Source organism: Heptranchias perlo, chromosome 7 (genome assembly GCF_035084215.1).
Source record: "Heptranchias perlo isolate sHepPer1 chromosome 7, sHepPer1.hap1, whole genome shotgun sequence".
NCBI lineage: Eukaryota > Metazoa > Chordata > Chondrichthyes > Hexanchiformes > Hexanchidae > Heptranchias > Heptranchias perlo.
Window position 1 is genome coordinate 86997230 of NC_090331.1, and position 13767 is coordinate 87010996.

The following is a 13767-nucleotide window of genomic DNA, read 5'->3' on the forward strand; positions in this document are numbered from 1 at the left end:
AGCGATTGTCTATCCAGGTCGTTCATGGTACCTCTCCTTGAAGGTAGCCACAGTTTCTAACTGAGTTTTGCTTCGTATCTCTCTTCTTTGCTATTTTAAAAAAAACAATCATACATTGCCCAATTCTTGCTGAGTTTAACTTTGTTGATTGTTTTACGCTTAGGTAATCAAACCGATTGCCGAACAGGTAAACCTTGGTGCATATCCTGGTCAATATCCAGTTCCATTGACTAAAGTTTCATCCTTCTCCAATGTTATCAGTGTTACTGTGATCAAAAGATAGGATATGCAAGCATACTGGGTAAACTAGTTCTGCCTACTCATGTGGCTTAACCTTAATTGCTACATTAGTTGTTCTGTCTTCATGCTGTATTTAAAAATCATAAAAATGTATTTATATTCTTACAACCTGCTCCCCTAGGACTTGATGCTTGTGTTGGTGGTGCATTTATCTGGTCAGCTCTGTAGATTCTTAATCTTATTTTGTGTCTTCTCCTCTCACTTGGTAGGTTCTATGACTTTGCATCAGTGGCAACAATTAGCGCAGCCTAACCTGGGCACAATTTTAGACCCTCGACCCGGGGTCCTCACTAAAGGCTTCGAGCTACTGCCAGAAGATGGCATCTACCACCTGACTGACCTGGAGGAGGACAGTGAGGAAGGAATCACCTTCAAAGCCCAGCACACATCCACCCCCGAGGAGAAGAATGAGAAGCAGGCGAATGAGAAGCAGCCACCAAAGGGGCGGGAGCCACCGTTGGATATTTTTCTGCCAATGACGAGCTTCTCCGCTCATGATGCGACAGCTGGTGAGTTATGCTGCAGAATTGCTGGTGGGCTAATGAACAGGAGCCTTGCACAATGAGAGCCAGTGAGCAAATTATCTTAAGACTCCTATTAAACAGTAATGGGTGTGACCATTTTAAGGGGGTTGTACGTCATGTAACATCCTCCCCTTTTGAAGAATACCCTGAAATTTTCCTTATTTTTAAAAAGGATAGGCTTATGCAGGCTGAATGTACAGCCACCACATCTTACTAGCACACTTAGAAAGTTGAAGTAGCACTGGAGCCATTCTGTGATGTTGCAAGTGTGCTGCGCCATCCAGGATGCAAGTTCAGCCATCCTTGCACATTGATATTTTCGTCCCAGTTACATCAGTAGAAGCAGGGCGTATTCATCTGTTTGTCAGGAATGAAGAGTTGAGGCTTGCAGTGTGTTAGAGGAGGGGTAATTGTGTGTGTTCTTATAATTTACTCAAATTAATAGAGTTTGCAACTTTGAATCTTTTTCTCACCCCTTCTGTGTGATAATTTGCATGTTTCATATTATGTATCATTCAACGCTGATTTAATTATGTTGTGTCCTTGCAGTGCACCCCCTTTACTTGACTACAGTCTCTAACTTTCCAGATTCATACTTTCTCAGGCAGGTGTTTATCTTCAAGGCCTCCCTTCTAATGAATGAACAGAGGGAGCTTTTCTGCCTGCCCTGTGTCTGTGCTGAACCCTTTCTTACCCATGTATTTCTAGCCATTTTATGATCTTACAATTGAAAAATCATACTTCCCTATTTAACGATCAAAGGCTGAAAACTAACATTACTACAATATGAAGATTAACCCTTTCCTTACAAGAGGATGAGCCGGCTCTTGGGATCCAGCCCCAGACAGAAGTTGTGCGTGAGTAGCATAACTCGAGGCTTGGTTCTGTTCATGCCCCATCCAGCAATCCATCAGTATAACACCATATGGTGCTACGGACAAGTGCGATGTGGGATTGAGCCAGTGATTTTGCTGTGTACTATGCTCACTATCTCGATTGCACTCTCTGATTGCAAGGTGGGGATAGGGTTAGGGTTATGGAGGAGACGCAACTCCCTACAGGCAGAAAGAAGATCTGCGGTTGTTCAGCCTGAGCCATTCTAGCCCCTCCTGATGGCTGCTTACTCACGGTGTTGCCAGACTCTGTGCCACCCTCTCACCTGGCAAGAGGGTGTGTGGCACAGAGGAGACCAAGAGAGACTGCATTTTGGAAATGGGCCATTAAAATGTTCAAACTGTGCTTTTTGTGTTTGAAATCAGAACCATTGCGAGCGTGCAAAATTGTCTCTCTCTTCTGCTCCTAGTGCGGAATCCAGGCAAATGTCTGTCGCAGACCAACTCTACTTACACCGTCACCACCTGCCGGATCCTCCATCCCACAGACGTCGCTCAAGTCACGACAAGGTGAGGTGTTAGCCTGCACTGCGTTGTTTTCATATAGAACTGTCGTCTCCATTAATCACCTGTCCTGTTTAATACATTATATTTCTGACACCATGTGAACATTGAATAAAAGTGGAATATTTGCTGGGTTTGCTATTATAGAATGATACAGCACAGAAGGAGGCCATTTGGCTCAATGTGCTGTGTCTTTGAAAGAGCTATCCAATTAGTCCCACTCCACTGCTCTTTCCCCAAAGCCCTGCAAATGTTTCCTTTTCAAGTACTTATCCAATTCCCTTTTGAAAGTTAATATTGAATCTGCTTCCACCACCCTTTCAGGCAGTGCATTCCAGATCATCATAACTCACTGCATAAAAAAATTTCTCCTCATCTCCCCACTGGTTCTTTTACCAATTACCTTAAATCATCTGGTTATCTACCCAACTGCCAATGGAAACAGTTTCTCCTTATTATCTCTATCAAATCCCTTCAGAATTTTGAACGTCTCTCTTAAATCTCCCCTAAACCTTCTCTGCTCTAAGGAGAACAATCCCAGCTTCTCTAGTCAAATGTTTTTTTTTAAGTTCTTTTATGAGTAATCCTAATGCAATGAGACAAGCAAAACATTTCGAAGGTTGATAAAGCATGATGAGGCATACATTTTTATGATGTGGAGATGCTGGTGATGGACTGGGGTTGCCAAATGTAAAGAATCTTACAACACCAGGTTATAGTCCAACAATTTTATTTGAAGATCACAAGCTTTCGGAGATTATCTCCTTCGTCAGGTGAGTGTGGGATTCCTTGAACGTTTCGCATTTATAGTCAGCGAACAATACCTGGTGATTACAGATAATCTTTCCAACTGCCCGTTGTCAAGGCAATCAAAGTGTTCAGACAGAGAGGTGTTACCTCCAGGACCACCGAATATACAAACGGCCAGAACATGTGTGCTCAAGCTGTCAGGAAATGCGTCAATGCCAGATTCATCAGCCGCATTCACAAGACAATCCAGAATGTCACCCGAGCACAACGCAACGTCATCACCGCTCTCAAGACCAACCGCAACATCGTCATCAAACCAGCGGATAAAGGAGGAGCCATCGTCATACAGAACAGAACGGACTATTGCAAAGAAGCATACCGACAACTGGACAACCAGGAACACTACAGACGGTTACCCGCAGATCCGACCAAAGAACACACCCACCAGCTCAACAAACTGATCAAGACCTTCGATTCAGACCTTCAAAGCATCCTACGCGCTCTCATCCCACATACTCCCCGCGTGGGAGACTTCTACTGCCTCCCAAAGATACACAAAGCCAACACACCCGGACGTCCTATCGTATCAAGCAAAGGAACCCTGTGTGAGAACCTCTCTGGATACGTCGAGGGCATCCTGAAACCCATCGTACAGGGAACCCCCAGCTTCTGTCGCGACACTACAGACTTCCTACAAAAACTCAGTACCCACGGACCAGTTGAACCAGGAACACTTCTCACCACGATGGACGTCTCGGCACTCTACACCAGTATCCCCCACGATGACGGCATCGCTGCAACAGCATCAATACTCAACACCAACAGCCAATCTCCAGACGCCATCCTACAACTCATCCGCTTCATCCTGGATCACAATGTCTTCACCTTCGATAACCAGTTCTTTACCCAAACACACGGAACAGCCATGGGGACCAAATTCGCACCCCAATACGCCAACATTTTCATGCACAAGTTCGAGCACGACTTCTTCACTGCACAGGACCTCCAACCAACGCTATACACCAGATACATCGACGACATTTTCTTTCTATGGACCCACAGCGAAGAATCACTGAAGAGACTACACAATAACATCAACAAGTTCCATCCCACCATCAAGCTCACCATGGACTACTCCTCAGAATCGGTTCCTTTCTTGGACACACGAATCTCCATCAAAGACGGGCACCTCAGCACCTCACTCTACCGCAAGCCCACGGACAACCTCACATTGCTCCACTCTTCCAGCTTCCACCCTAACCACGTCAAAGAGGCCATCCCCTATGGACAGGCCCTCCGAATACACAGGATCAGCTCAGACGAGGAGGAATGCGATGGACACCTACAGACGCTGAAAGACGCCCTCGTAAGAACGGGATATGACGCTCGACTCGTCGATCGACAGTTCTAACGGGCCACAGCGAAAAATCGCATAGACCTCCTCAGAAGACTAACACGAGACGCAACCAACAGAGTACCCTTCGTCGTCCAGTACTTCCCCGGAGCGGAGAAACTACGCCATGTTCTCCGCAGCCTTCAACATGTCATCGATGACGACGAACACCTCGCTAAGGCCATCCCCACACCTCCACTACTCTCCTTCAAACAGCCACCCAACCTCAAACAGACCATCATTCGCAGCAAATTACCCAGTTTTCAGGAGAACAGCGTCCACGACACCACACAGCCCTGCCACGGCAACCTCTGCAAGACATGCCAGATCATCGACACAGATACCATCATCACACGAGAGGACACCACCCACCAGGTACATGGTCCATACTCCTGTGACTCGGCCAACGTTGTTTACCTCATACGTTGCAGGAAAGGATGCCCCGGAGCATGGTACATTGGCGAGACCATGCAAACACTGTGACAACGGATGAACGGACACCGCGCAACAATCACCAGACAGGAGGGTTCCCTCCCAGTCGGGGAACACTTCAGCAGTCAAGGACATTCAGCCACCGATCTTCGGGTAAGCGTTCTCCAAGGCGGCCTTCGAGACACACAACAATGCAAAATCGTCGAGCAGAAATTGATAGCCAAGTTCCGCACCCATGAGGATGGCCTCAACCGGGATCTTGGGTTCATGTCACGCTACACGTAACCCCACCAGCGAGAAAAGAGTTATCTGTTTTTAATACAACGGGTCATTCTCTCTCTTTCTCTTCCTTTCGGATGTTTCTCCCTCTCTCTCTGTCTTGTGTTCTGGCCGTTTGTATATTCGGTGGTCCTGTAGGTAACACCTCTCTGTCTGAACACTTTGATTGCCTTGACAACGGGCAGTTGGAAAGATTATCTGTAATCACCAGGTATTGTTCGCTGACTAAATGCGAAACATTCAAGGAATCCCACACTCACCTGACGAAGGAGATAATCTCCGAAAGCTTGCGATTTTCAAATAAAATTGTTGGACTATAACCTGGTGTTGTAAGATTCTATAAATTTTTATGGAAGATGGGATGAAATGTTCTTTGCCTAACAGGTATTCTGTTAACTGTGCATACAATTATAATCCAGGATTAAACTAGCTAACTGATGCACCATCCAATCGGGAATTTAGTTCAGGGGAGTTGAGGGTGGGGCCAGAGTCAAGTTTATTGCCAGCAAATAATATACTTATTGAAGATCAATATCCCAACAGTTGTAAATTTCCTGTGACTGGTAGTGCTGAACTTTACGGGCAACTTTGGAACATAGGAACAGGAGTAGGCCATTCACCCCCTCGAGTCTGAACCACCATTCAGTTAGATCATGGCTGATCTGTGACCTAACTCCATTCCCTCGTCTTGGTTCCATAACCCTTAATAACAAAAATTTATTAATTTCAGTTTTGAAATTTTCAATTGACCCCCAGCCTGAACAGCTTTTTGATGGAGAGCTTCTGATTTCCACTACCCTTTGTGTGAAGAAGTGCTTTGTGACATCACCCCTGAACAGCCAAGCCAATTTTAAGATTATGCCCCCTTGTTCTGGACTCCCCCACCAGAGGAAATAGCTTCTCTGTCTCTACCCTATCAATCCATTAATCGTCTTAAACACCTCAATTAGATCACCCTTTAATCTTCTATACTCGAGGGAATACAAGCCTAGTCTGAGCAACCTGTCCTCATAATTTAACCCTTTTAGCCCTGGTATTATTCCGACAACTTTGCATTGTCAGCTTTTGCCAGTGAGGGCTTAGTTAGGACTGCGTGAACTCTTCACCTTGCAGACTTTCATTCCATCAGTGGTAATGAATTTAACACATCCTTCAGGTGTGAAGAGGGCAGTGTGCTGACTCACTGCTGTCCAGTCCCCTGAAAATATTTTAACTATATTCTTTTGTTTCCTTAATATCTATAAAGACAGGCACATGGGGTCATAGCTCGAAGACAATGGTTAGAGAAGTAATTTTTATTTAAAATAAATAGCTAAGTACCTGCTATCCTCCCTGATTGAGAACCTATCTGAACCTGTGTGGTCTTATGCGGTGAATTAAGCTACACTTTCAAACACATTACCACACTTGTGAAATCTTTGTATGACGTTTCTATTTTAACAGGAGTTAACTTGTTTGTTCTGTTAAAATGGAGGACAAAGGAATTTAGTAGGAAAGCCTTATCCTATGCTAATGAGTGTCAGCCGAGGCTCAGTGGTTAGCACTCTTGTCTCTAAGTCAGAAGGTCGTGGATTCAAGTCCCACTCCAGTCTTGAGCATAAAACCTAGGCTGACACTTCAGTGCAGTACTGAGGGAGGTGCCGTTTTTCAGATGAGACGTTAAACCTGATCTCTCGGGTAGTTGGAAAAGATTCCACGGCACTATTTCGAAGAAGAGCAGAGGAGTTCTCCCCGGTGTCTTGGCCAATATTTATCCCTCAACCAACATCACTTTTTAAAAAAAACAGATTATTTGATCATTGCTGTTTATGTGACCTTGCTGTACGCAAATTGGCTTCTGCATTTCTACATTACAACAATGACTTCACTTCAAAAGTACTTCATTGGCTATGAAGCGCTTTGGGACATCCTGAAAGAATGAAAGGCGTTATATAAATACAAGTCTGTCTTTCTTTAATATTGCACAGAGTGATTTCACCCCATTAGAGTGACAGCACCTGCAAACTTGGATTCACACTAATACCCAAATCGGGCAATGTGGGTAGTCGAATACACTAACCATAAAACTTGGATTGCCAGGATTCCTTCAAATAACTGTGGATGGCTGTGTCACAGACTGTCCAGGTTTACATGAATAGTCTTGTGTATTGCTCTCCCATGGATTAGAGTACAAAGTGTTACTGCTGTGCAATGGAGAAATCCACAGCCTGCTTGCTTGTCTACCTGGTCTTTCAGCGCAAGGAGATGAGATCCTGCTTTAAGTGCAATATTTCTACAGTGTGTTTGCTGATGAAAGCTTGTTCGGTTTATGTCTCCTGTTCTTTGTTTTAGCTTCATGTGTGCTCCAGTGCCAAATACAGAGGGCTCATCCGTCAACGTGATCACCACTCCAAGCACCCCAATAGCTTCTTGCCGCCCAAGCATTGGTGAATCTTTCACCAAGAGGAGGGAGTCGACTACTACTCTGAGCAGCACAAGCAGCCTGGCAAAACTCCTGCATGAGCGTGGGATCTCCGCTGGTGTTTATCATTGTCCCCTGTGGGAAAGACCACCCGTGGCTCGCCCCAAGACGCTGGCCATACCCCGCACCCCACCAAACTCTCCCTCCCTCTCACCATGCCCGTCGCCATTGCCCTTTGACACGCGGGGAGCCATGGACAACTTCCTCACTTCGCGTCCTGCGGAGACTCTGCTCCAAGAGGTGTACTGCCTGAAGCACGGGCGGAGCCGTGCGGATTCAGCTCCCATCAGTCTGAACTTGGTCAAGAAGCTGCAAAGAATGGGAATTGCCCAAGCAGTCAACCCGCGGAACCTTCCAGAGCAAGATGAAAACCAAGAGTGCAAGAGCGGTCTGCACAGGCAGGAGTCGGCGCTGTTCATGGGGACCGGCAACAGCCTGTTGGGGGGCCTGAGGCGGAACCAGAGCCTCCCCAGTGTGATTGGTGGACTTGGCATGCCAGTACCGAAAATGGGCAGCTTAAACGAAGAGAAGGCTGAAAACAAGTTGGTTTTACCGGCACAGTGATGAAGTAGCATTGACGTGAATGGGCTTTTTTTCCTCCCCCCCCACCCCCCCACGAGCAATTTAACCGGAAGAAAGGGCTTTTTTTTTTGAGAGGCTCCTGAAAGTCTGAAGATGGTGAGCGTATGTGAGTGAACAGAGAAGGAAAGTGAGCTGGAGGAAGAAATGGAATGGTTTAGAGGTGAGAGGGTAAATGAAGGGAAATGATTAATGATGAGGTATGGGCAGAGGAGAGGTGAAATGAAAAGTCTGTCAGTTTTAGGTGTTTGTGAAGGGAGTGGTGAAAATGATGCAGTGGAGCATGAGCTGGAGTGGTAGCTCGGCACTAATTGGCAAAAGTAACCCCGAGCTCAACACAATTCCTCAACTCGCATCCTCCTTCCCTAGGGAATTATCTTGCTGTTTTCTTCTGGCCTTCGACAGCAGAGCACAAAACAAAGCATTAAAGCACACTCCAGAACGGTTTATCTGGGAGAAGCACAGTTTTACCAGCCGCTTGCAGTGCTGTCAAATGGTTATGAATCAGTAAGCTGATTGAGAATCGCTGGCAGCCCCAATACAAAGTGAGTCTTGCTGTGTTTCTTCTTCATCCTCCCCTCACCTTTCTAGCTGATGTGTGTTTTCAAATCACAAGTACTTCGAACATTTTTAAAGCACAGTCACTATACCAGAACAGGTTTTGCTGCATCATTTGGAAAGAAATGTAAAAAATCCTTTTTCTTCTGCACCTGTTCCCTCTTTAATAATAAATTGTATTTGTAAATTTGTAACCTAACCTCATTAAATAATCTGGGATGGTTTGCGTTTTCTGGGACCCTGTTTAACACGGCACTTGACCCTTTTTGGCCTGAAAATAGGAACATTTGCGGCCTCAAGATATTGCACGATCTTTTTTGACAGTACTGCAATGAATTATAAAACCATCACAATATGGCAGATTTGAAGGGCTTTGCTAATCAAATATATTATGCACACTTGACTGGGAATCAGTGGCTCCCAGTGATGCTGCAGTGTGAGCATCAGACCGCACAATGCACAGCCAACCTCCACACAGGCAGCCTTGGCAACACGAGAGGGATTGAAGACCATTGAGGTTAAAACCATATGTATTAAATGAAGTGTATCTGGGGGTGATTTAGAAACTATATAATGGGAGCGGGGGGGGCAAGTTGTTACTATTGTAACTTGTGCTTTGCTATCGAAGTATATGTGAACTGTTCAGTTAGGTTACTGCTTTATATAAACTCCTACGGTGTCCATATTTTGCTCTGTGTGCTAATCTATTCTAATGCTATATGGGACGAGCGGCTGAATTTAGTTTCAATCTGCCAAAGCCTGCTAAAACCTCAGATGAAATCACAATGGTTGGGGGTATAATTTGAGCTGGTTATATTTTGGGATGCCACAGGCTTTTTCCCCTCTTGAACTGTGTACACTTGGCTTGTGGGTTTTGTATGTGGTGGGAGGGACGGCCCAGGTAGAAAAACACGGGCCTGATGGTGGAGTTATAGATTCTATCTGTTGGGTTTTTGAGGTGTAGAATATAGGGGCAGAAATTGGCATGGAAATCTACAAAATGCAGATGTGAAATTCAAAGAGAAATTCACCACAGCCAAAAAGCATGTGCTTACAATCAATTTTATGCAGTTTCAAAAACAAAGTGAACCCACATGGGAGAGTCAAAGGGATGTGGGAAAACTTTACGTAGTCTATGCTGACTTTGAACCCAAGTATGGTGCCTGGTGTCGTGGTTTTGAATGTTGAGACTTTAATAGGAGTTTTTAAGTTATTAATGGTGCAGTGCAGATTGATTCTATTTTATCTATCTATCTATCTATCTATCTATCTCATACTTATTTATTTTTTTAAGTCGTTGGTTTTGGTTGCTTTGCTGTAGTCTCGCACCTCTCTCTCCCCGGTGGCTGCCATTAGCCTCTGGCTCGCCCAATGAGAAAGAGGTTGGGTTGAAGGGAGGGGTGACAAATCCTGTCTACCTACAGGGCTAGGGTTGCCAACCCTGGTTGGACATATTCTAGGAGGTGACCTTATGACCTACCTCCAACCACTCTACCCCCACGCCCCTACCATTGGTCGCCCAACATGTCAATCCTCACACTGCACCGCCTTCCTGTGCCAGTCAGAAAGAGAATAGATTCTTTGTTACCCATTTGGATGATTTTTGACTGTCAATCAAATTCCGATATTTTTATAAGTTTAAAAAAACTAAAGTATTTAAAGAAAATGAAAGAAACTTTGTTTTTTAAGTGCCCCTTCAATTTTTCTCCCTGGTATTGCTCGCAGTAGTGTCCAGGCGATAAATCTTTGATTCCTGGAGTCTCCAGGACAATCCTGAAAGGTTGGCAACCCTCCACAGGGCATATATTTGAGTTCATGTTTTCAATTAAATTATGTTTTGTATATGTTTACAGTGTTAACCATAATCTGCAAAGCCACGATTTAAAAAAAATCTAAGGCTGAGCAGTACTGTTTCCTTTTTTTTCATGAACACAGGTCTCAAGTCAATCAGAACCCATCTTTGTATGAAATAGAATGTAAATGGTTCTGTTTCCAAACGAACAGGGTAGGGTGCGGTCTCTGGGCAGAACTCATTTAATTGCTCCTTCCCAGGGTTTCGTGCTGCAGGGCTGTCCCGGAATAGACACAACATCAACATAAGTCGGAAAATAACTTGGGATGATATCGATTCTCAAAAGCTGCACATTGCATTATCTTATTAAAAAATCTGCACCCAGTAATGGCATCGGAATGTGTGGGTTACATGCCATACTGTGAGGTTCCTGTCAACTAACAATGAAAAGGGAAATTGCAATAATCCTTTTGATTTCATGTATGGTTTTGCACTTTTTTTTAAAATTGCACTTTTAAAAATATTTTTCAGTTTGTAATCCTGAATAATATAAAGATAGAGAAACCCATGGAAATCTAAAACCTTAATAAGCTTTAAAATCTTTTTGAAATTCTTCCTGTTCTCAAAGATTTGAGGTTTACTTTCTGCTTGTGGCTTGCAAATATATATATTTTGTCGATTACTTAGCGAACGGGACCGTATAATCCACTAAACTCCAATTAGGAGTGCATTCTGTACACTGTCCTCCGTTGGGTTGGACAGTGCACAAACCCAGGGACCCCTGACAATCTGCGATTGTATATTAGAGGAGGGCACAATAATCACTTGCATGAAACTTGCTGTTTGAACTCGGATGGTTGCAATAAACAGACAATGAAGGTGCTCTTTGGGAACCCAAGACTGTGGGCAGCTGATCACCTCCCAAGATGCAAACAGCAGCCTTGACATTAGAACACGGGATATATTGGATGGGAGATACCAAATTTACTAACTTGTCGGTCACTGCTAGTTTACAAACACATCAGGCTATCGGCCCCATGTGTAAACAGGAATAATTCCAGCTTTAACACACTTGCAGTCTGATGCTAGTCATTGTATTTCACCCACACTTATATGTGTGTGTGGATTCATATCTACTTATAAAGAAAATTGCAATCCACTTCCATGAAGTGGTTAGATTAGGAGCAAACCATTTTTTTGTTGAGCTGCAAAATTTGTAGGACTTCTTTTTTGGGAGGGGGAATTAAAACTTGAAATGGGTATTCTTGGGATCGACCTGAGTTTTAACTGCCCTCCCTGGGATGATGTAACTGTTTGCCCAGTACTTGCGGAACTGAGCTAAATCTTAAGGGCCTCTGGATCTTCCAGCAGTCGAGATTATTTGCATGAGGGAATGTGTTTATTCACCGCCTCTGTCATATGAATATCCTCTGCACCGAGCAGTGCATTGCTAGTCCTTGCCATTTCCCCCATGTGCTCATGTCAGTCTCTCTGCAATGTAAGCCTACGTCTGCATTAGTCTGTGGATTTTCACCCCCAATTATCCTTCTTGCATGCCCCTCTCCTGAAGTCCGGGGTATGGTTCCACAGTCAGCAGACACAAGTCTGGTCCGGCACCCATGTGTTCACCCCTCATGTAAGGCTCAACATGGGTGAGTGCTCATTATTTAAACATGGGGATTGGTGGTTATCACAACCAAGCCTGGTCCAGTTTTCACCTGCCTGCATGTGCACACTGAGCACTTCCCTCAACCTGGAAACCCTGAGCCCAGTTACATAGTTGGCATTTTGCTAGCAGATTTCTGAGAGCAGTACAGTGGGGGGGGGGGGGGGGGGGGTGCTGCTTGATGCATGTTGGAAGGGGGTGGGGGTACACGTTAATGTACAGCAGCGGACTTGGCGCAAAGCTGATGTGAGTACAGAATGTGGAATTCCTATGGACATTACCTTCAACCAATGTTCGCATTGTTCTGTGGCAGCGTCTGCCCACTTATAGGCAGGTCCCTGTAGTTGCAATGGACCATCTCTCCACTGAACTGTTTGCACTTTGGCTGTGTAAAAATGACCCAGTCAGACTGGACTTGGAGCAGAATTTCTCATTGCCAAGTCACCATTGTACAATATGTCTAGTTTCTACTAGTGTTGCTGCAATCTTTATATAAAGCTTGTGATTGATGGGGCTACGTGTGTTTGTCCCAGAGCTTCCTTTATATGCTGACTGGTCACGCTGGGTTTCCTCAGATCCGAGGTAACCGATGGCCGACTCAAGTGTGTAGTGTTATTAAAGAAAAATTCACACGGGAAGGGAGAACAAACTGAAATAAAAGTACCTGTTAAACTCTAAATGACCAGATATTGAAAGCTTTACTGTTTCAGCCTCCCGAGGTTTGTTTATGTACGTACTATATTTAAATACAATTCTTCGATTATTTAGGACAGTTAAGGGAATTGGTAGTAATTTGCGTTCACATGCAAGTGAAATATTTTAAGGCATGTAAATTTTGAGTTCAAACTCCTGCGAAGGAAGCGCGTGTGACGACGACGGACTTTTTGTTCAGGTGCTGTATTTGAGGATCTGATCTTGAATCTAATCTGCGCTCCGCTGCCTTAGAGATGGCAGATCTCCTTCAATCGGAACGATTCTGCCTTATCTGCCACCGATTCCAATCGGTCCCCGAGGTCTCCACTGGTTTAGGAAGGGGTGGGGTTCATTTGTACTGCGCTCAGTTAAGTTTTTTTAATATAATGTATCCTGACGCCTCCATTGTTGCTTCTACTTGGCTTGCATATTTCGTTTGTTTTTTTATATATACACACACATAAAAAGCAGGACTGAGATTGCAGACTGACCAAAGGTAATAGTGTGATGTTGTAACGATGACCAAGGGACAGAGCATGTCCTAACACCCGGCCCCTGCTCTCAGGAGCCAGTCTCTGGACCAGTTTGCTCAGAAGTAGACAGAGTTGAGAGAGGCGGGTATTTTTTAGATTTGGTCGGTTCTCGGGGAGTGTGCAATGTCACCTGTTAGTCTTTGCCAAACCTGCTTATCCCCAGCCACTTGCATCATTGCATTTCCGTAGAAAGTCTCTGGGGAAATTGTTGCACTAAAGTTTTTTTTGGGGGGGAGGGGGGACATTTCTTCTGTACAGGTAGATGAATAGCTTTACTTGCTACTGTACACAGTTACTAAACGTCGCATCTTCTGTGTTCTTCCCTCATTTACTGGCGGCAATGGTCAAGAAATTAAACTTTTTGGGGCCTACTTTGACACCTGGTTAGATTTAGTTGATGCCTCAGTCTT

At 44.6% G+C, this 13767-nt stretch overlaps 2 protein-coding genes across 11 annotated transcripts in view; both read left to right on the top strand.

Annotated features, from left to right (window-relative positions):
* trak2 (trafficking protein, kinesin binding 2) overlaps positions 1 to 8100 on the top strand; it is a 105130-nt gene extending 97030 nt beyond the window's left edge. For all 9 annotated transcript variants that reach the window (XM_067988060.1, XM_067988061.1, XM_067988058.1 and 6 more), the window contains 3 exons: positions 510 to 809; positions 2128 to 2227; positions 7407 to 8100. In XM_067988060.1, the coding sequence (XP_067844161.1) occupies positions 510 to 809; positions 2128 to 2227; positions 7407 to 8100 (1094 nt within the window). The remainder of the gene's footprint in view (positions 1 to 509; positions 810 to 2127; positions 2228 to 7406) is intronic.
* Positions 8101 to 8196: 96 nt separating this feature from the next.
* Positions 8197 to 13767, top strand: part of LOC137323937 (flagellum-associated coiled-coil domain-containing protein 1-like) — a 62566-nt gene continuing 56995 nt past the window's right edge. For both annotated transcript variants that reach the window (XM_067988068.1, XM_067988070.1), the window contains exon 1: positions 8197 to 8278. The gene's annotated coding sequence lies outside the window, so the exon portion shown is untranslated. The remainder of the gene's footprint in view (positions 8279 to 13767) is intronic.